Source organism: Festucalex cinctus, chromosome 20, assembly GCF_051991245.1.
Source record: "Festucalex cinctus isolate MCC-2025b chromosome 20, RoL_Fcin_1.0, whole genome shotgun sequence".
NCBI classification, from domain to species: Eukaryota; Metazoa; Chordata; class Actinopteri; order Syngnathiformes; family Syngnathidae; genus Festucalex; species Festucalex cinctus.
The window spans coordinates 5837134-5859997 of NC_135430.1; the positions used below are offsets into that span (position 1 = coordinate 5837134).

Here is a 22864-nt window from a genome sequence, read left to right on the forward strand (position 1 = left end):
GATAGCATGTAGCATTAGCTAAAGTAATTATGATAAAACAAGATTGCCAAATTGGATTGGGCGCGTGTAATGTGTCTTCCGCAAGAATATCTAAATGAAATTTGGTGAGAATTGATTCTAGATTTGATTTTCAGTGAAATTGTAGCATTCCAGGTTTTTATTTTGGAACTCTGGTCATCCTATATTTGTAACATTTTTAGGTCATAAATATAAAACAATCATACACTTGTGCTGCTTGATGACATATGTTACGTTGATGCGCAAACAAGTTTATTGTTTTATACGGTAAAAACCGCCAATTAACGTCGTAGACCAGCCAGGAGATATTGATGTGCACCGATAGAGACTGTGTTGTACTTGACTGCTGTGTTGCGATCCCGTTCGATTCAACATGTCTTGGCACTTGAACTGAACATCTGACACGATTGTCCCCGCTGATCTGCGGCGCTGTCAATAAAAATCCTCTGCGCGCCGCCTGACAACTTCTAATAAATCATCTCTCAGTTTGAAAACTGCGCCACAACTTCTTTTTCCACGTCAGCGAGAATTCCGCAAGAAAAAGCCATCCGAGCCGTCAAGTGCATCACGTCTCTCGATTAACGGCACCGAAACTCCTCGACATTGCAATCGAGTGCCAAAAATGACGCCGGCCGCATGGAGATGCGAGCTAATGAGCTCATTTGCAGGCGCGGCTGCGCTTACGCTCCTTTATTTACTGGCGTGTGTCCTAAATACATCACGGGAATGTCGCTTCCCATCAAATATTCCATCCTTGTCCGATTAAAAACTTCACTCAAGTGGCATTGGTTGAGGAGCAGTGTGATCAAAAGTGATGGGACAGAAGAACGACATTGGTCCCAAACAATGACTGGGTCATTCACCTAAAATCGGGTTTTAAAGTACGATTGCGCAGAATAGGAGCAGGGTTTCAAAGCAAGGTTTTAAAATAGAGTTACAAAGTCGGGCTTTCAACAAAAGCCTTTGTTTCATCTATCCTTCCTTCCTTCCTTTGTTTCTTTCTTTCTTTAGTTTTTCCTCTGGTCTCTTGAGCATTTTGAGGTTTCTGGGGGTGGTGTAAGATTCTGTTTTTTGTAAACCATGTGGGTGTCAGATGGTGTTTGGTTGGTGCCGGATTTCAATTTTGATTCATCTTTCTTTCCTTTGTTCTTTCATCTGGTCTCCTGACCTTCTGAATTTCATGACTCTGGCGAGTATCCAGTTAAGGCGAGTACCCGGTTAAAATTTGATTTTTTTAAATTAGGTTTCAGGTGATGAGCACAAATTCACACGAATTCACATGCACGCACATTAAAAAAATAAAATAAACAAAAGCCAGTGTTTCAAATTAGGGTTTTAAGATATGGTTAGGGTTTCAATGTACAGCGTAAACACTGTAGAGTAAATTTGACTCTATTTAGACAGGGAAAACAAATAGACTTAGTTTTAGAATAATATTTGGAAGAGACAAAAATAAAGAATTGGAACAAAATAAATCAATAAAAGTGACTCAAGGTAGGAACAAACACACGACCTGAGCCACACAGCTCCTGCTTTCTGCTCGTATATCGTTCGTGTCAGCTGCAACTGATTACATGATTGCGTGGAATCTTCCGAACTCCAAGTGACCAAAAACGATCTTTGGTCTTCTTTTTCGTGGAGAAAAGAGAACAATAGGAGGGGCATAGCTCAGGTGGTCATGTGGCGGTCTCCCAAGCTGAAGGTCGTGAGTTCGAACCTCATCCCTTGAGTGAGTTTTATTTATTTATTTTTTAAATATTTTATTTTACTTTCTTTCTAGTGTAAAACTTAGTTTACTCTCAATTTAGTCTATCTAAATAGAGCCAAAACTTACACTACATAATTTACGGTGTAGAGTCTCAGAATAAGAGTCAGGTTTCAAAGCAGGGATAATTCATAACAGTGGCTATAAATGTACAGGTGGAAATGTATGACCTCAGTTTTCAAAGTAGGGTTTCAAATGAGGGTTTTTAAGCCGAATTCATCTGCATTTCCTTCTCATCACTTTAAGCTTCAGCTGGTAAAAAAAACAAGCTAACGTGTTACATTCAATATCCTGTGGGGAAAAACCGTACCTGACCCACTTTGGCGTTTTCACACACAAAGCTCTCGTAGGGGCTGGCCAGTTCGGGCGGGAACTCGTTGATGTCCAACACGTGGACGGCGACGGCCACCCGGCTGGTCAGAACCGGACTGTCTGGATGGGCAAACATGCAAGACACAAACAAGGCGGAGAGGAGAGGAGGAACGTGAATGCGGCAAAGAGGGTGGCAGTGACATCGTGTGGACAGCAAAGGAAATGCAGAGGACCTTTGTTATTTCAGCTATTCTTGTTTTATTACATAGTTTTGCTTATACTAATCGCTTTATGTGAATGATATTGCAACTATTTCCAAATTGTTAAAATGTATTCTATTTGCAGATGACACAACTTTTATTATTTATTTTTTTGTGAGTTTTTATTAGGTTTTTTTTCCCCTTGAAAATGCTTCATTTTGGTTTCTGGATTTATAGAAAAAAAAATCACTTGACATTTAAAAAGGGATACTTCACTCATTTAGTCCATTAAGAAAATAAAAATAAAAAGTTAATATTTTGTCTAAAATTAACTTGATACTTTCATTATTTTTCACGTACAATTAGTACCTTTAAAAACGCATTTTGCAACTTGCTGTCGACTGAAAATGACATCACAAGGGACCAGGTAACCAATCACAGCTCACCTGTTTTCTAGGTTTGGTCATGTGACATTCACAAGCTGAGCTGTGATTGGTTATCTGAGCCCTTGTGATGTCATTTTCAAATGTGTTTTTAAAGGTACTAATTGTACATGAAAAATAATAAATATTAAATTTATTATAGGCAAAATATTAATGTTTGACTGCCCAAAATGGCTAAATAAGTAAAGTATCGCTTTAAGTGACTCAGATGATGGCAGACAGTCGATGTCCCAAAAATAAGTGAAACGTAATTAATACATTATATCTGGAACATATCAAATAAATGACACATAGATGGAAAATGAACAGTACAGTGCACTAGTGGTTCATACATCTGACTCGCAGGGTTAACAGAAGCAGGTGAGCACCCCCCCAAGGGAGACGTCGACGGCGTTCCAATCCATCGGCGTGTGAGCGGAAATGTTCTTTTTTTCTACAAGAGCCCCGGGAAGGTAAACTTTCCGGATTTGATGTGAGAATCGGCTTTTCTCCGCTTACTTAGGTGAGGGGGGGGATTTTTTTTCGCACCAAGTCGCCTCAAGGGGATTTGAGATGCAAGACCCGGCCGGGCTCAGTTGGTGACCCCGCCTGTGACCTTGACGCCAGACGACGCAATCTTCCCGTTGCCACGAGCGACTCGGGATTTGCTGGCAATACCTTCAAATCTTCTTTTACCTCTAATACTGATTTTGAAAAGGAAAAAGAAAAAAAAAGAAAAGGTTTCATGACTACAGTACAACCTGGTAATGGTGATTCCGACCACAAGGTGGCACAATTGCACCACAATCTGTTGACGTCCTCCTGAGAGCCTCCAAACATGCTCCACTTGGTTTTATGAATCCCTCCGAGGCCACTCGAGCGTTTCCACCGCTTATCACTTTTGTTTTAAATGAAATTTGCTTTATGAGCGGCCATTCTCAAAGATTTTTTCTGCTGCATCTTATTCATGATAAGTGTGAACATCGCCAAGGAAATGATGATGACACCAATGGAAAAAAATATATATACAGTAATGGAATTTTTGTCATGATGTGAGCAGTTTGTAAAGTGCAGTGGAATAGTGGTTACAACTTCTGGCTCATGGTTGTAACAGTTCGAGTTTGAATCTGGGTTTAGGGCTGTGCAATTAATCGAAATTCAATTACAATGTTAATTATTACACTCCAATATGACAAAATCAGCATAATCGTAAAAAAAAAAAAAAAGATTATTGATACTAATTTTTGAGTTGTTTAAATTTATACATTTGAGCCTTTTTTTTTAGATTTTAAAATAACTAATTTAATAAATTTTGTTTCATCCAAAATAAACTTGTATGTGTTTCAAAGAATTTGTCTTAAATTAATATTTTTTATTTTTTTTATTACATTTAAACATTTTCTTGTTTTGGACAAAAAAAAAATGATCGTCCTCGTACTGTGACTGCACATGCTGATTTGTGGGGGAAATCAGGAATAAAAAAATAAAAAAAATATATAAGATTAATACTAATTTTTGAGTTGTTTCAGCCAAAACAAACTTGCATAATTATTTAAAGAATTTTCTTTGTCTTAATATTGTTTTTATTAGTTTTTTACATTTCCAACTTCAAGTTTTTGCCAACCTCAATAAATAAATAAATAAATAAATAAATAAATAAATAAAATTCTGTTTGGTCCAAAAGTAACATAATTATACTGTTTCTATTTTTTTTTTAAATTAGTCTTAATATTTTTAAATGTTTAAACATGTTCTTGTTTTGTACAAAAAATATTTGAATAATTGTGATTTCAATTATTGCAAAAATAATCGTTATTATTATTTGGTATTATTTGTATAATCGAGCAACCCTAATCTGTGTGATTTTTTTTATTATTTTGAAGATTTTGAACAGTAAGTAGGGATTTTAATGTCAATTAACTTCTCACGGCTCTCTGATTTGATTTTATTGTCTGAGTTCTGACCCATCCAAGGCTTTTGTTGTTCCAGACCAAGCTGCAATAGGTGGAAATATATATATTTTTTCATAGTTTTATACTGTTTCCACATTTTTTGAATACATAAAAATAGCAAGTATAAATAACATCTGTCGAAAATACGTATGTGTTTGATATGTGCCTTGAGAGTTCCTCAGCATCAACAGAACCACCCTGAAAAGTAATTAAAACTAACTAAATTTAGAAAACAAAACTCAAAACGAAATAAAATGAAAATTCCAAACTATAAATCCCTGCTGTGTGGCTACGGTAGGTGAACAGGAATCACTACTTTTTTCTCTTTCTTTTTTTTGTCTATTCTCTTTTGTTGGCGTGTTGTGAATATTTCTGAAAGACGACAAGGCAAGTTCTTCAGTCAAGCTGTAAAAGCCGCGTGAAAGAAAGCAGCGCATAAAAGCCCGAATTTTGAATCCAATGACGCAAAATCCGAGATGAGACACGATCTTGCTCATGCGCAACGAGTGGGCGGGACTTCTCTCCTCCTCGTTCCTACCCCGGCCGCCGGCAAGAGTTTGAGGGCGAGCCGGCGTCCCCCGTAAAACCCCGGCTCGTCTCCGGGGCGCCTTCTGCCGCCGCGTCTCGGGAGAGAGCTGCAGATGGCGCCGCTCTCGTTTTTTTGCTGCATGACTGCGGCGGGCGGCGGCGGGCAGGCGTAAAAAATCTCCCGGGAGACGGCGGCAGAAAAGAAGTGAAAGCAGAGAAAAAGCGAACGTGAGCGACGCGCTTCGTGATGACTTCATGGCGTCCTTTTCAAAATGGCATTTCTTGATTTTAAGGAGGTACGAACCGGCAATTCGCAACCTTGACTGCACACAGGGTTATTATAGTTTTGTAATTTTCATTTTAGGTAGTTTTTATTTTGAATTTTGTTTTTAAAATTTAATTAGTTTTCAGGGTGGTTTTGTTAGGTTTTTTTTATTAGTTTTTTATGCTTAGTTTTAGTTTAGTTTTAGTTAGTTTCAGTATTAGTTTTAGCTTTTTTTAAATAATGTGTATTACTTGTGTACAATATTTAATAAATGCAATACTAAAATGGGAAAAAGTAACATGTTGCATTTCGGGTGAGTTAAATGAGAAAGCAGACGAATTTGTCGCCTAAGTGTGACGTCATCTGAAGGCGCTTTTCTATTGGGTGCTGCTAAATGACAATACTTATTATAGTTTTGGAATTTTCATTTTAGTTGGTTTTTAATTTTGTTTTGAGTGTTGTTTTTTTTTAAATTTAGTTATATTTAATACATTTTCAGGGTGGTTCTGTTATTTTTTTTTATTAATTATAGTTTTTTTTTAAATGCTGACTTTTAGTTTAATATTTGTTAGTTTCAGTAATAATTTTAGCTTTTTAAAATGTGTATTACTTGAAGGGATGTAACGATATCCAAACATCACGATACGATATCACGATATGAAGGTCACAATAATAATTATCACGACATTGTGCGGAGGTTGGCGATACAAAAAAGTCACAATATTGTGAAAAAATGAGCTCATACTAAAAATAAACACACACAATATTGTGCTTTTGTACAATACAGCAATGAAAAATATGATAAAAAAATTATATATAATAAATATATAAATATAATATATATATTGAGGCACTTGCTAATGCATGCACACTTTGAATTCCTCCACATATCGACTTGGTTGACAAGCATATTGCGCTCATCTGACCATTAGCGTGGATTTGAAACAGAAGGGCCAAAACATGCCTTGTGAAAAAAAACTAACAAAAAACTAGCCACCAGAGGGTGCTACAACTGCACGAATGGAAATCAACCCGACTTTTTAAACAGGTGAGCTGTTTTTAATATCGTGGCATGACTTCGACGACACATTGTGGTACTTTTAATGTTGTGATATCATGATGTTGCCGTTATCATTTCATCCCGAAAGACAACGAGCCACACCTCCACAAGACACGAGTGATTGGAGGTAGATGGTTGGTTGAAACAAAGAACAGAGCAGATGAAGACGGACGGAGACGAAAACCAAATGAGCGGACGAGACATGGAGGAAAACAAGACTTTGACTTCTGCGTCCTGCTGAAATACGCTAAGAAAAAGTCACAATGGTAACAAATATTTGCTTTGTTTCTGTTTCTGCACTGAAAAAAACCTGCTTGATGAAATGAATCTGTGAGCTCGAAACGTCTTCCCGTCACACGATTCGGCGACGCCAAGGCACGGCTGGCGTGCGTGTCGCTGCCGTGACCTTGATCGGAAGCAGGCGATATCCGTTTCCAAGGTGACGGCGGGTTTCACCGTCATCCCTAATGAATATACAGCGTGGCTAATTGTGATGGAGCACCGGCCTGCCTCGCCGATAATGACTTTGACGCTTCTTAGCAAGGAATGATGACTTGATGACGATGGATTTGCTTATTTATGCCGGAAATTGGCCGCACTTAGAGAAGAGGTGAAAAAAGAAAAGAAAAAGATAATTAGCTTGATGGTGTGTCTTAAAGTCGCAGCACTGCCCGCCATTAATGTGCCGTAAATCTGGCGGAGGCTCACGTTTTTACTCACGAGGTCGGCAGAAAAAAAAAAAACGCCGTTGAAAAAAATGAAACCGGTGAAGGTGAGCGAGCCCCAGGAGACGGTTCACGGCCCATAAAGTTTTGGGGGAAAAAAATACGATTGAATATTGACAGTAGTAAAAACGTTCAAGCTGTAATGGTCGCAATCTTGTTGCCGGCGGCAAAAGTACTTTCTTGCTTTTATGAATTTGTTACCGTCGTCGTCGATGCTCCTTGGTTAACATTCAACCTCTCTATTTGTCTTTTTTTTTCTGCAGGGTTTGAAAAAAGTTAACAAGCTCATTTTGACAAAATAAGTAGAAAGTACACATATATCTGTTTTCAAGTGTAGGCGGTAAAAAAAAATTAAAAAATTTAAAAAAAAAAAGACAACTAAAGATTCAAATTACAGAAGTGTCGAATTGCCAATGTGGAGAAACAAATTTTGACTGGCCAGAATGTTTGAAAGTATTTGTGAGTCCAAAAAAAAAAAAAAAAAAACTATCATTTTAGCTTTTGGTCCCCATAATACCAATAGGTTCGAAAATTAAGTAACAATTGTTTGTGTGCTATTTTTAATGATTTATTATGTTTGCAGTGCATGATTACTGTTCATCATGTTTGCCCATGATGCAACGGGGTATGCACAATTGCACATGCACAAGTTAATACGCATGGCGTTATGGCCAAAATGCTAATTTCTTAGCAATTGCTTGCAAATACATTTCAACGTATTTACAAGTACGTTCGGAAGTAAATACGTTGAAATGTATTTGTCCGTCAAATTGTTTACTCCGCATAGGCAGTTCCACGCTTCCGTACGTTTTGCATTTTCATAACGTAAAATATGAGCTATTCATTTTCTTGCCTCATAATAGGAAGGTGACCCCAAGTGGACGGAAATAATACCTGCACCTCATGTCCATAAATAGATTGATATTTATCTGCATGAAGCTTTTGAATACGGATGTAACGATATCCAAATATCATGCTACGATAATTATCACAATATTGTGGGGTGGTTGGCGATACAAATAAGGACACAATATTGTAAAAAAAAAAAAGAAAGAAAAAGAAAAAGAGATTGATAGGAAAAAAAAACACAAGATTGTGCTTTTCTATATTACAGAAATTAAAAATATAAATATATAAAAAATATATATAATTATATATATATTGAGGCATTTACTTGCTAATGCAAGCACGTATTAAGTTCCTCCACATATCGTCTCGGTTCACAAGCATATTATGTTCCCCTTCATCTTGACAATTAGTGATTTTAAACATAGAAAGGCCAAAAGATGCCTTGTAAATATTAAACTGCACTAAAAAAAAAAATAGCCACCAGAGGGTACTACAACTGCACAAATCAACCCGACTTTTTTAACAGATGTGATGCTTTTAAAATATGACGACGATATATTGCGGCTGTTTTAATATCGCGATATCACCATATTGCCGCTATCGCTACATTCCTACTTTTGAAATATCTATAAATTAAAAAAAAAAATGTATTTGTCTGCTGTTTTGTGGATTTTGTTGATTTTTTTTGTGTACTACTCACTCAGCTTGGTGGCCACGATGGAGATGTTATGCCAGGCCACGCTCTCCCTGTCCAGCATCTCGTTGGTGGAGATGGTTCCCTCCGCCGGGTCGATGTCGAAGTAGCTGTCCAGGTCGCTCCGCCAGTCGATGGAGTACCTGGAAGACAAAAAAAATTAAATAAAAGTTGGCTTCAAGTCCGCCGATAATCGTGTTGTTAAAGCGTTCGTTACTCAATCGGGAATGCTCATTTGTAGTCAATGCGCCGAGGTCGGCAAATAAATTCCAATCTGGTAATGGGGTCCACGCGGAGCAAACCATTTGCTCAATTGAATGACTTTTTGAGGGGCCAATCTCTCAGCTAATCGGTACCCCAGAATACGTTTCAACGCACTTGAACGCAGGCAAGCTGCTTAAAAGGTTGTCTTGATGCAGAATGATGGCGCTTGTCAGGCGGGCAAGTCAACAGCAGTTGTCTTTCTTTGTCGCAAGCGCAACCCCAAATCACAGACGCTCGTCTAATTGTGTGCCGAATCGATCCACGTCGTCGGGAAATGGATTTACACTTTTGGTGCACTTTTCATGTGCTCTTTTTTTGTTGTTGTTTTTTTCCCCTGGCAAAATGCCAAAAGAAAAAGTCTTATTTAAGATCCAAGTTAAAAATCCACAAAGCTTTTCATATTCTGACATGACTTCTGGAAACTTACCTCATTTGCTCCCCAAAACGTATAAATACGTTCTAGTTTAAATATTAACAGTGTCCCAAAGACTTATTTATACGTTTTTGTTTGTTTGTTTGTTTGTTTGTTTTGTTTTTTAATGTTTTTTTTTATGCTAGAGCATACAGTGCTGTGAAGGCTTTGATGCAGCCTCTTAACTGAAGAGAATGGTAGTTATTATAAAAACGGCCAGCAGGTGACAGCAGAGTATGAGAGATCAACTAGGGCCATGTTGCAACAAGCTGTTTTCCCCCACAGTTTTAAACAGATTTGTGAATAATTATGAAAATTAGCTATATTCTCATGCGAATTACTGCAAAACGGAAATAGACACAAATATCCTTTTTTTTTTTTTATCCTGATGAAAGAAGAGACTCTCTCTTTTCTTTCTTTTGGTAGGTTCCATGTTTTTATAGCAATAGAACACAATATTCTGTGGGCCTTGCAAAACCAGTCCAAATCCAGTTAAACAGCCGAGAGAGGAGGGGGCTGCTTCAGTCAAAATGGCTGCGAGTGAATGAGTTACAGAGACTGACCACATGCTGCAGTTCCGACATGAAGCTGTGGGGGCAGTGTTGAGCATGGATTTTTGAAAAATGATAAACTTTTCCTCATATGAAGGGAAAATGTGAGTTTTGGATTAGGTCATTGCGATGTCAGTTGCTATAGTCTTGTATTTGTCACTCTTATTTTGTCACATAGGCCTTGATTCCGTCATAGAGAATTGAACATGCTCGTAGCTGGAGTTGCTGAGTGACACTTTTTTGTCAGTACGTTGACATTTCTTGGTCGAGGTTTCTTGGACATTTTTTTTTTTTGGAGGCCATCCACATCACAGCTATGCTCTCTGTGGTTACTTTGTATTTTTGACTCTCGTTTTTAACTTCCGTGTCCTGTTTTCTTTTGGGTCTAAATCCGGAACATCACATGACAGAAAACGTCAGTTTGTTTTAGTATGATACAATGAAGTTGACACATTTTCAAGTGCATACTAAAATAATAACTGCGCTATGAGTTTCTGCATACTTGTATAGTGCAGACAAACTTCATTGAGATTGTGGACCTTTCGTATCTTATGATCCGTAACAAATTCTCCAATGTCAGAAAGTATTCAAATATTGATCATAGCTGACGTGGGGCAGTACAATCGCGACATGGGGGACTGTGGTCCAAGGGCTTTTTCTAGCACATGCAGTATTTGTTATTTGTCGAGAGAGAGAGAAACCAGACTGGACTTTTTAAGGAGCACCTCACCATGCCACCATCCTGACTTTTCTTCTTCTTGTGGCGAGCTACTTGATCCTCTCATTCATATTCATCAATACTTTTTTTTTCTTCTAGTCTTCCCCACTGTGTCTTGGAGTGGAGGGATGGGGAGGGGGGTGAGTTGGAGGGGGACGGTCTGGCTCATGTTCACAAAGTGAGAGAATGATGACAGAAGCACTTCTCACTAAATGTTTTACAACTTTTGGTTTGCTTCCATTTTTGTTTCTGTTTGATTTAAGCCCGTCCTTTTTCTTTTTTCTTTTTCTTTTTTTTTTTTGAATTGTGGCGGAACACAACTTGGCGCCAAGGTCCAAAGAAATATTTCAAGGAAGGATGATGCGACCTCATCATAGTTTAGATGCTTGTTAACATTTTGATCACGTGGAAGTTGCTTGTTGAACGAGACTAAGTGCAATTTCTGGAGAAATTGTGTGGGAATGCTGAAAACTGAATGCTAAGATTTGAATAAATGTGGAATGCTTATGAAGTAAATTGAGTGATAAATTATGAAATGATGACCTGGTAACTAGACAAGCACTTTACCAACTATGCCACCGACCAGTATCAGACACCTGGTAATGATGTGTATGGAAGTGGGCGTGGAAAGTGATACTTAGAAAAAGTTCACTGTCTGTCCCATTGAAAATGAATGGGGAAAAGTTGATATTTAACATTAAATTTTGAAACTACTGTAAGTAATGTGGAATCAGACGATATATACCCCAGGAGGCGTTAATTTCTACAGCAAGTTGAAATTTGAACAGTGTAAATCGGAAGTCTTATGTGGGAGTTGTTAGGCGGCAAAAAAGTGTGGAGAATAAAAATCACAATAACATATGTGGGAATTCTTCAGGATTCCCATAATTCATCACGTTTTGAAGCAATGGAAGCAAAATGTCCTGATAAAACGTATCTAGGCGCCAAAGAACTATGTTGAAATGAGTTGAGGAGCTTCACTTCAACAAAAAGGTGTGCTTTGCTGCTGTGGTGTATGATCATTTTTCAGATTTGACATTTGAGTGTCTGTGAAGTCAATAAACTGCTTCAGACTTAAAAGCGTTAATCCGGCTTATTATGATTAGTAACTTCAAAGCAAAGATTGATGTTCTGGGGTGAAAGCGGACACATTTGCATATTCATTAAGACTTTTTTTTCATATTGTGCTTTTGTACATACCATTAATGTTATGTTATTATTATTATGTTTATTATGTTATTATAATTATGTTCTGACATTAATGAACGCATTAAACACGTGGAGTTCCTCCACAAATTTACTCATTTTACAGGCATATTATGTTCCCCTTCATCTGACAATTAGTGTAGATTTTACACATAGAAGGGCCAAAACATCACTAATGAATATTAAATTTCACTAAAAAAAATAAAATAAATAGCCACCAGAGGGTGCTAGAACTGCACAAATGGAAATCAACCTGACTTTATTTTTTTTTAATAGATGTGTTGCATTTAAATATCGTGAACATGACGACGTCGATATTGTGGCGGTTTTAATATCACGATATCACGATGTTGCGCTAATCGTTGCATGCCTAATGATGATGATGTCAGTTGCTATGTACCGATAGTCGTTTGTCACGGTCCTGTATTAGTCACTTTTGGGCCCCATTCACACGAAAGAAACCGGGTTTTAGAGGGAAGGGAAAAATTTCTAAACGCGCCCCCGTACGTTCCAATGTGGACACTGTAGCAGGATAGCTACTTCTCGCGTGACAGCGCCCGAACCGACAGTCTGTCAACAACAATGGCGGGTAGCTGCGTCTTTGTCGTTTTGCGCAACCTCAGCTTGTTTATGCTTTTACAGCAAAATGTTTTGCGTGATGTTGCTGTACTTGAATCACCCAGAATTGTCACTTCTGCTGTGTTGTGTTCATCTCACTGATCTGTATATATTACTGGATAGACGATACACACCTGTGCAAGTTGCTAAAGGGCAGCCATCTTACTCCTCCCATCTTGCGAGCAGATTACTGTTTAAACTACTTTGAAGACCCGCTTGCTTTTCTTTTAGCGCTCAGTTCCGAGAGCCCAATATTAGATTTGGAAGAGTCATCTTTTGTGGAATTACAGTTATAATTCTTTAATAAAAAAAAATATATATACAATTTTCCTCCTGCAAACATAATTAACTCATTGACTGCCAGCCATTTTGACTGAAGCAACCCCCTTCGCTCCTGGCTGTTTTACTGGATTATGACTGATTTTGCAAGGCCCACAGAATATTTAGTTCTATGACTGTAAAAACATGGAACCTAACAAAAGAAAGATTTGAGTCTCTTCTTTCATCAGGATGAAAAAAGTATATTTCTGTCTGTTTCATCAAGTTTCATCATTAGTCACAAATTGTTTAAAACCATGGGGAAAAGAGACATTTGCAACATGGCCCTGGTTGATCTCTTACACTCTGCTGCCATCTGCTGGCCGTTTAATAACTAACATTGCTTAAAGCATTCTCTTCCGTTCAGAGGCTCGCATCAGAGCCTTCTGTATGCTCTAGCATAAAAACAAACAAACAAACAAACAAACAAACAAACATACAAACAAACAAACGTATAAATACGTCTTTGGGAACATTTTACTATTTAAAATAGGACATATTTATATGTTTTTTGGGAGCAAATGAATTCAGTATATAATTAATACATGTTTAAAAAACAAGTTGTAAAATGTCTGAAGACTTCTTGTGTATATTTAAGGAATTTAAAACATCATAAATCAGGCTGTTTCTACGAAGTACTGTCTCAAATGTTCTCTAATTTCGAGACTGTAAATGTACAGGATCATATGCCGAGAAACGTTTCTTGGGAGGAGCAATATGGCGGCCTCGCGACCACCACTCCCCGTGACACGCACCCCATTTTTTTGGGGATTGTCCGAAACACAAGCTTGTTTCCTCAAAGTAAAACCGGACTAACGAAAGAAAGCTGTGTCCACAAGTTTCTTGATTCTTCTTCCACATCAAGAATTCACTTCACTGCCTACTTGTGACATGTATCAGGAAATCGGTGACACTTGTTGGCAGATTTTCACAAGTAGCGGCGAGGGATATAGCGATACCGGCAATATCGTGATATAGCGATATTAAAAGTGCAACAATATATCGTTGTCGTCATGTCACGATATTAAAAGTAGCACATCTGATCAAAAAGTCGGGTTGATTTCCATTTATGCAATTCTATCACCCTTGTTAATTTTAACAAGTCATGTTTTGGCCCTTCTATGTTTAAAATCCATGCTAATGGTCAGATGAAGGGAAACGCAATACATTTTTGAATCGAATCAATATGTGGAGGAACTCAATGTGTGCTGAAGTGCCTTGCATTTTTTTACATTTTTAATATTTTTATATTTTCTATTACTGTATTGCACAAAAGCACAATATTGCGTTTTTTGTTGTTTTTTTTTGTTTTTTTAGTATGAACTATGAGAGAATGAACAATATTGGGACTTTATTTTGTATCACCAAACTCCCCACAATATCATGATAATTATCGTATCGTGCTCTTTGGATATCGTTACATCCTTAGTAGCGGCACGAAGGGCTTGGTCTCTCTTTCCGCCAATTCTGGGGTGTTCCTTGAACAACCGGCTTCAAATGCTTCCAACTTGGCAGAGGTCTGCCCTCGCTCTCTCTCGCTCTCTCAAACGTTATTTACGCCTCCCTTTTGAATCGTTTTGACTCGTCGTAAATTGCCTGGGAGCGCTGCGAGGCCGTGAAACCTTTCATCACATCCATCAGGGCTGAAGGAGTACAAAAGTTTGCGGCAGATGTTTGCGGCCCCGCCCGCCGCCGATCTCGATGCCAATCACGCATTTTGTCGCGCATCAATTTTCCCCGTAATTGGCGCCACCGTCTCGGATGTCTCCAGTCGTGACTCGTAAACTTAACGAGATTGTTGATGGTGTTAATTGGGTCCAGAGAACAGCGCGCACTGTACTCAAGTTAACGGAGGGGAAAACGCATTAAGTCGACTCTCGGCGCCCGCTCGCCAGCACAGCGAGTTCTTTTGTTGTTGAACGCTCCTTAAAACCCGACCAGCATTCAACATCGATGTCTCCCCAGACGCTGATGACTGCACGCACTCGCTGCTAAATAGCACACGCGGCCTAAAAGCGGGCTCATCTGTGCGCGAGCTCGCTGTTATTTTCTACTCAAACGGGCGAAGACCCGGCGCTGCTCCGGATGAATATTTTACATGCAGGAGACAAAGTGCAGTTATACCAACGAGGGACCTTGGACTTTTTTTTTTTTTTTTTTTTTTTTGCTGACCAAATGCCAGCTCCTTGCTTTTGTTTTGTTTTTGTCTGACGGTAAAATATTCATTAAAAACATCTCCGGAGCGCAAGATGTCCGTCATGCTCCGACCGGCGCATCTGGTCCTCAGCAGGTTAATAGATTTGAAGAACAAAAAGGTTCCTCATACATTTTTGAAGACGGTCTATTGTTGCGGCACTCAGGCGGGCCGAGGTGGAGGGGAGGGGGGCTGATGGCGTGAAAGCACGAGGGCATCGGGAGTTTAGCTTCTCGTGTCACATCCATAACGGGGCCGCTGATGTTTAAACGTCTCCCCTGGTAATTACCCGAGAGAGAGAGCAACACTAAAGTACGAGACTTGAGCTTCGATTAAGATCCTATCGCACGAGTGGACAGTCTTTTACTTGTTTTCGACCCCCTCACGCCCTGTAATCCACTTTCTGCCCAGAGTTATTTTGATGTCTAAAAAGCTGCAAGAGCAACAACAACACAATGTGATTGCGTGGGCGAGAAGTGGCAGCTTGGTCGTCTTCAGGCTAACTTTAGCGCCAGGAAATCAGTCAGTTGATGTGTTGTTGCCCATATTTTGTTCACTGTTTTCCAGCACTCAGCTGAGAAGATTGCAGGGTACTGTAACAAGAAAGGGACCTGATTGATTTTGAGTCAAGTCAATGTCAAGTAAAGTAAAGTCGAGTGCTCGATGTCAAAATGATGAACTTTCATCGCTGTCGGTGCTGTTGTTCTTGTGTCAGAGGAAAAACAGGAAAGAGTTGGAAGGGTGGGGATTCCCAGATGAGTCAGTGCAAATGCTGAAACGGTAAAAAGTGTCACGCGAGGTGCAATATACAAAAATACAAAGTAACAACAGAGAGCAAGGCTGGATTCAGATGGCCGACAGAGAGACCGCGATTCAATGCGCAAGGGGATGCATGCAAACTTCAAACACATCACGGACGTACAAACCGTGACCGAGAACCAGAACTCAAAAGTACAAAGTAACCACAGTGAGCAGGACTGGATTCTGATGGTTGACAGAGAAACCGGGATTGAGAGAGCAGGGTGGGATGCATGCAAACTTCAAAACACATCACTGATGAACAAACTCTGACCAAGAACCAGAACTCAAAAGTACAAAGTAACAACAAAGAGCAAGGCTGGATTCAGATGGCCGACATAGAGACTGCGATTGAGAGTGCAGGCTGGGATTTGTGCAAACTTCAAACACAAACCGTGCCGAGAACCAGAACTCAAAAGTACAAAGTAACAACAGAGAGCAAGGCTGGATTCTGATGGTCGACAGAGAAACCGCGATTGAGAGCGCAGGGGGATGCATGCAAACGTCAAAACGCATCACTGATGGACAAACTGTGACCAAGAACCAGAACTCAAAAGTACAAAGTAACCACAGCGAGCAAGGCTGGATTCTGATGGTCGACAGAGAAACCGCGATTGAGAGCGCAGGGGGATGCACGCAAACGTCAAAACACATCACTGATGGACAAACCGTGCCGAGAACCAGAACTCAAAAGTACAAAGTAACAACAGAGTGCAAGGCTGGATTCTGATGGTCGACAGAGAAACCGCGATTGAAAGTGCAGGGTGGGATTCGTGCAAACTTCAAAAACAAACCGTGACCGAGAACCAGAACTCAAAAGTACAAAGTAACAACAACAAGAAGCAGGGCTGGCTGCATAACACATGGAAGGAAGCGTGCATGGAAGAAATAAGATGAGAAACCTCAACGTACTGACAAAAGTGTCAGTAACTCTTGCTATGCTAATGCAGAATGCTATATGACAGAATAAAGGCCCATACGACAAAATAAGAATCACAAACACAGACTCTAAATACAGGACCTAAGAGTGACAATTACTGGACGCAACCTCAGAGCAACTGACATCATCATCATCATCATCATCATCATCATCATAACAACACAATGATCCAATGACCCAACAGAGTTCTTGCGAATTCTGGTCTGTGCAAGAATTCTGATATTGGTGAGCAACTGTTCCACCAAGAAGACTGATTTTTCTTTTTTTATGACATATTTTATTGCTAACAAAATATTAAATATCGGGCCTTATTCATCAATATGTTGTAAAACAAATTCTTAATTCCTTCCTGCATCATTTTTCAAGAAGACTGCATTCTTTTTTACGAAATTGTATTCAATCTCATCAAACACTACATTTTTCAGACGACAAAAATGTTCTTTAATCTTTATCACACACTTTTACAAGAAGTGGTCATCATTATTTATTTATTTTTTTTATGCTTCAGCAGTAAAATAAAAGGGCCTGAGTCACTGAAAATTATTTTTATTTTAATTTAGTTTTTTCTTTCACGATTTTGATGTGTTAAATATTTTTTTTAATCCCCATTTTAAAATGGCATATTTTCATGCACTTTTTCATCTGGAGTACTATTTTTTCCATTTTTTATTTTGTTATTGCTAAGCAGATTTGCTTCTCGCGAATCCAAAATATTGTGAAATTATATTGCAGAATGTAACATACTGCCCGATTGGCTTTTGTCAAGTCGGCACTCTGGCGAGGTCGCGACGAGTTGAGAGCCAGCAAGTGGTGACGCCGACGTGATTGTGATGTTGATGGCCGCCATTGATTGATTGATTGTTCCTGCGGCTGACGACACGACGGCTCGGAAATGTGTAGCGGCCTTGATGAACAAGGGCCGCAGACATTGACGAGCAGATTAAAAGACGTCAACGCTTCAATCACGCCGCGAGTCGGGACACTTTGTCGAGCGACGTCGTCCAATAAGGAGCGGCCGCCGCTTTGTGTTCTTCCCAATCGGCGGCGTTCATTTGGAGAGCACTTCAATTAGCAGGCGCAAAGTGCTTCGTTTGTTCTCGTCATGACATTTACACGACTGATTGGAAATCAATTATTTTTCCACCGTTTTTGTCCACGTCCATTGTTTGGATGGGTTTGATCGGCCAACGATTTCTTAGGATGCCATTAAAAAAAATCTTCAAGACTTATTATGCTCACAGAGACCTGGAAATACTGGAAAATAATTGAAAAATAGTTTTACTATTGCCAATAGATGAGTAAGCACTACTTTTATAAAATGAAGGTCATCAACAAACAGTTCTTTGACACAAGTATATGGTTGGGAGTTATTTGCCAAGGCTAAATGTTTGTTCTTTGTTCAAATTTGTTGTGAAGTCATTCTTATGCAAAATGACTGCATAATTTTACGGCAATTGTTCTGCCATTTCATCATAAACAAAATGTAGGCCATTTTTCACCGAGAATTTTTATGACAAAATATTTTTTGAAGTCATTCTTATTAAAGGTGTAACAATTAATCGATTACCAAAGTAATCTACCATTATTTTTGATCATTGATTCATCTTTTTTTGTGGGAATGTTGAAGCAGCATTTCCACTTATGTTGTTTTAATTTAAAATTGTCCAAATACGTTTAAAAAAAATAGATAAATAAAAAACAATTAACGGTGCAACGATTAATCAATTACCAAAGTAATCTACAATTATTTTTGATACATAATTACTCCTTTTTGTGGGACTGCTGAAACAGCATTCCCACTTAGTTTGTTTTTTTGTAATTTTAAATTGTCCAAATACTTAAAGTGAATAAATAAATAAATAAATAAATAAATTAATAAATAAATATTATTAGTATTCTTATTATATACAATTAACGGTGCAAAGATTGATTACCAATGTAATCTACAAGTATTTTTGATAATATTTTGATAATGGATTACTCCTTTTTGTGTGAATGCTGAAATTATTTTTTATTTAAAATTGTCCGAATACTTAAAAAACAACAACAACAAAAACAATTAAATGTGCAGCAATTAATTATTTACCAAATTAATCTACTATCTATTTTTGATAATGCATCACTCCTTTTTGTGGGAATGCTGAAACACCATTCCCACTTATATTGTTGTTGTTGTTGTTGTTTTTTTTAAAATTGTCCAAATAAAAAAAAAAAAACAATTGAAGGTGCAACGATTAATCAATTACCAAAGTAATCTACAATTATTTTAGATTATTGATTACTCCTTTTTCCAGCATTCCCAGTTATTATTTCTTTTATTTTATTTAAAATTGTCCAAATACTCTGAATTCCAGATTCTCATCAATACATATTACCTAAATTCTGTAGTCAAGCTGACAATTATGAAGCAAAATAACACCCTATTTGTTTTTTCTATGGACATAAATAGTGATTAAACCCAAATTAATTTTTGTTTGTTTTGTTTATAAAAGAATGGAAATTTCACTGTTATATTTAAAATCGAAAAAGTAATTTTTAGTTGCAGTCCTATTTCTTTTGCATCTTTTTCACCTAGATTATTTTTTTCCTTATTACAACATTTTTTTTTTTTTTTTCCATCTAGACGTTTGGGCCCAATTTATTCTTATATACAACACAATTTTTGAAATCCAATTACCAAAATAATTGTTCAAATCCCTTTATTGTTTTTCTATTAGCATGCTACATTTTCATTGCTTTACTGATCTTGTTTAATTATCTTAAAAGCGGAAAATTCCTCCCCAGAGTGGCTCCTCCTCGTACGTAACCATGACAACAAAGGCACTCGCGACCGATCGTTAACAGGAATACTTTTTGAGCAAAAGGAAGTTTTCTCTTTTTTTTTTTTCCGCTTGGAGTTGAACTTCACCTGACGGGACTGCTGCCGGCGTCCAAGTCCTGCGCCGTCACGGCGCCGATGATGGTGCCCGCCGGCGTGTCCTCGTACACATCCATCACGTAGGCGGGCTTATTGAAGACCGGCGGCTCGTCCACGTCCAGCACGTTAATCTTCACCGTGGCCGTGTCTTTGAAGGCCCCGAAGGTGTGGAATCGGGGATCCGGGTGAGCGTTGGACGCGTCCACCTTGAAGGTGTATGCCTTCTTGCTCTCGTAGTCCAGCGGCTGCAGGACAAAAAAAAAAAAAAAAGAAGAAAAAGAGGCGGGGTTATTTGTCATTCGGGGGCCATTATGGTGCCATTTAGCCACAACATCCATTTAAGAAGTGTTTTTTTTTTAAGTCAGTGTCAAGATGGATGGAGCAGATCGGTGCTTGCCGGCCGATTCTATATCTCACACCCATGGAATCAATGAGCAGAACCTCCCCCACAGGTCATAATAACAACAATAGCGCCCCTGGATAGCTCGAAAACATTAACAAACACTAACTCCCCCCCTAGGGGCTGAATCCACTGCCACCAAAACTTTAACAGGATGTACAAAAGATGGGAGGGGCAAATTCAGTGTTTTAGTTGGGGGCGGGGCATCATTTTTCATCAGTGCTATGGGGTGGGGTCGCATAGGTCTTCCGAGTCAGTTTTTCATGTATATAAGAGCCACTAACACAACCTCGTATATCGTGTATGTATATATATATATATATATATATATATATATATATATATATATATATATTACGTATAAAAGATGCACTTTATTTATTTATTTATTCACTCGCCTAGTTATTAATTTTCCGATGTTAACTTCATTTACTTGTATACAAAAAAATACTTGTATACTCACTTAAAATGTTTGCTTTATGCTTGTTTTTCTTATCTTATTCTTTATGACCGATTTCTGTTTCATTTACAGTACTTTGTATACAGCAATGCTTGTTTTAAAGTGATTTATAAACAAAGTTGAGTAAAAGTAATAATAATAATAATAATAATAATAATAGGCCTACAATGTATGTAAGTATGTTACAGTATAAGACCCGGCACAAGTGGAAGTAAGTTATATCTGCCATCTAGTGGGGAATGGTGATATTACAACTTAAAATATATATATATATATATTTTTCCCTCAAATATTTTGTCCCTCATTGTTTTTAGGATTTTCCCCACATTTAAACCATGTCTCATGGAATGTTTAGCAGTGTTTTTGGACAAATTTGGGGGGGTTGTAAAAATCTTTTTTTTGTTTGTTTGTTTTTTTCTTAACCCAATAAACACTCAATCAATTAAAAGCCCAACTGGAAATTAGGAAGCAATGGGCTTGTGTTCGCACACGGTCCACAGTGGGGAACCCGGATCTCGAGGAAAAACCCGAGCACAGAAAGCGGAACAAAAAGAAACATTTTCACACATCAAAGCAGCACTTCAAACACCAAGCTCCCGAATGACACTTCCAAAAGAAACACCTGAACGGTTTCCCCCCCACCCCTGTGCGTACAACTTCTCCCAAATAATGAAATGAAGTTGACGTGTCCGTCCGTCCTCCCAGCAGCTTCTGACACGTCAGCTCAGGGTCAATTAGTGGAAGGCGAGTGCGCACATGTGAGGTGCGAACGTCTTGACAGTGGTGACGTGCTTGTTTCTCGCCTGCTCGTCCGATGCCCTCTCATGTGAGACCGTCTGCCCTCTTCCCACGCTCACGCTACGCCGGCAGTCGCACCATGTACTTCAAATGGACTAACAAAGCGGCACCTGGGCGGCGGATGCTACCTGCCCGCCCCTCTGGCAGCTTGTTTGGAAACAACTTGAAATGATTTTTCGATGAGAGCAAGCGATTCGTTTTTTGTGCGACCTCACAACCGAACTTGTCAAAAGCGCAGCTTCTGGAACATATTTCATGTTTCTAAACTCATGTAATAGCAGCTGAAAAAAACACTAAGAACCATTCCTGACTGTTCCTGTGTTTTGGCCTCTTGGGGGCAGTGTGGTGCCGTGCATCCCTGGCGTACACACTTAAAGTGAGTACAGAACACAGTTGCGATTAAAATAACTCGTTTTTCACACATTGGGAAGAATTTGTGCTTTTGCGTAGTGTTATCTCATCTGTGGGTACGTGTTCCCACCATATTTGTGTGTGGTTATTCGTTATTTGAAGGAAAAAAAAAACATCCTGATGCGACGCTAACTTCATGTTAGCATTTGCTAACTTCCTGTGAACACTTGGCTAGCGACGTTCTCAAAACAAAGCATGTTTTGTATTTAAATATACAGTGGATGTAATTGTTAACGTTGTGTATTTAGTTTTACAGTAAACTCCAAATGCGGTGTCATTAAATAACTTAAAGGATGCTTAGGGACAACAGAATAAGCAGGATAACATACGCTACACACTAGCGAGTTGCGAATGCTACGCAAGTAAAATGGTGCATTCAGGGCACTTTCACAGCATCTGAAACTTCGGTTTTCTTCGATAACGTTTTGAGGGGAAAATAATCGGCCATTTGGCCCAACTGGCCGATTGTTTTGGTTGATGTTTGAAGGCCAATAATCGGCCGATTATAATCGGTGGCCGATTAATCGGTCGGGCCCTACAAAAGAGCATTAAAACAAAACAAAAAAAAGTTTGACAACAGAGACAAATTGACAACATTCTACTGAGATTTCATGTCCATATTGGATTTTTTCTTTTTTAACCCTTGTTCTTCTGCCTTTTCTCCGTTATGTGCAAACACTTATGGCAGACAAAGAGGCGCTCTAAAACAGCCACACAAATGTCAAGCGCCAGTCCACACACAAAACTGCCAAGTTGGACTTTATTTGTTCTGTCCAAACTGCTTGCTCTTCCACCTTTCTTTGTGTGACTTGCACTCACTCACAGCCGACAACGAGGTGCTCTCAAGCAGAAGTACCAGCAGACTATGCGAAGGGAAGCATTTTGGGGTAGCAGCCGGTTTTGGTCAATTTCAGTTTCAGAAGATTAAACATTTTCTTTTTTTTTCTTTTTTGTTGTTGTTGTCTGTGGATCTCACTCTGCTTCATATATCCTTCCTTCCTTCCTTTAGTTTTTCCTTTGGTGTCTTGAGATCTCCCTAATCTGTTGGAATTTCGAGGTTTCTGGGGTT

General features: G+C 38.7%; 1 protein-coding gene across 1 annotated transcript in view; it reads right to left on the reverse strand.

The window, feature by feature from the left end:
- LOC144009393 (cadherin-12-like) overlaps window positions 1-22864 on the reverse strand; it is a 221921-nt gene that overhangs the window by 13913 nt on the left and 185144 nt on the right. Inside the window, exons 7-9 of the mRNA XM_077509117.1 lie at window positions 19718-19971; window positions 8797-8933; window positions 2094-2215 (exon numbers count right to left, since the gene is read on the reverse strand). Coding sequence (XP_077365243.1) covers window positions 2094-2215; window positions 8797-8933; window positions 19718-19971 — 513 coding nt within the window. The remainder of the gene's footprint in view (window positions 1-2093; window positions 2216-8796; window positions 8934-19717; window positions 19972-22864) is intronic.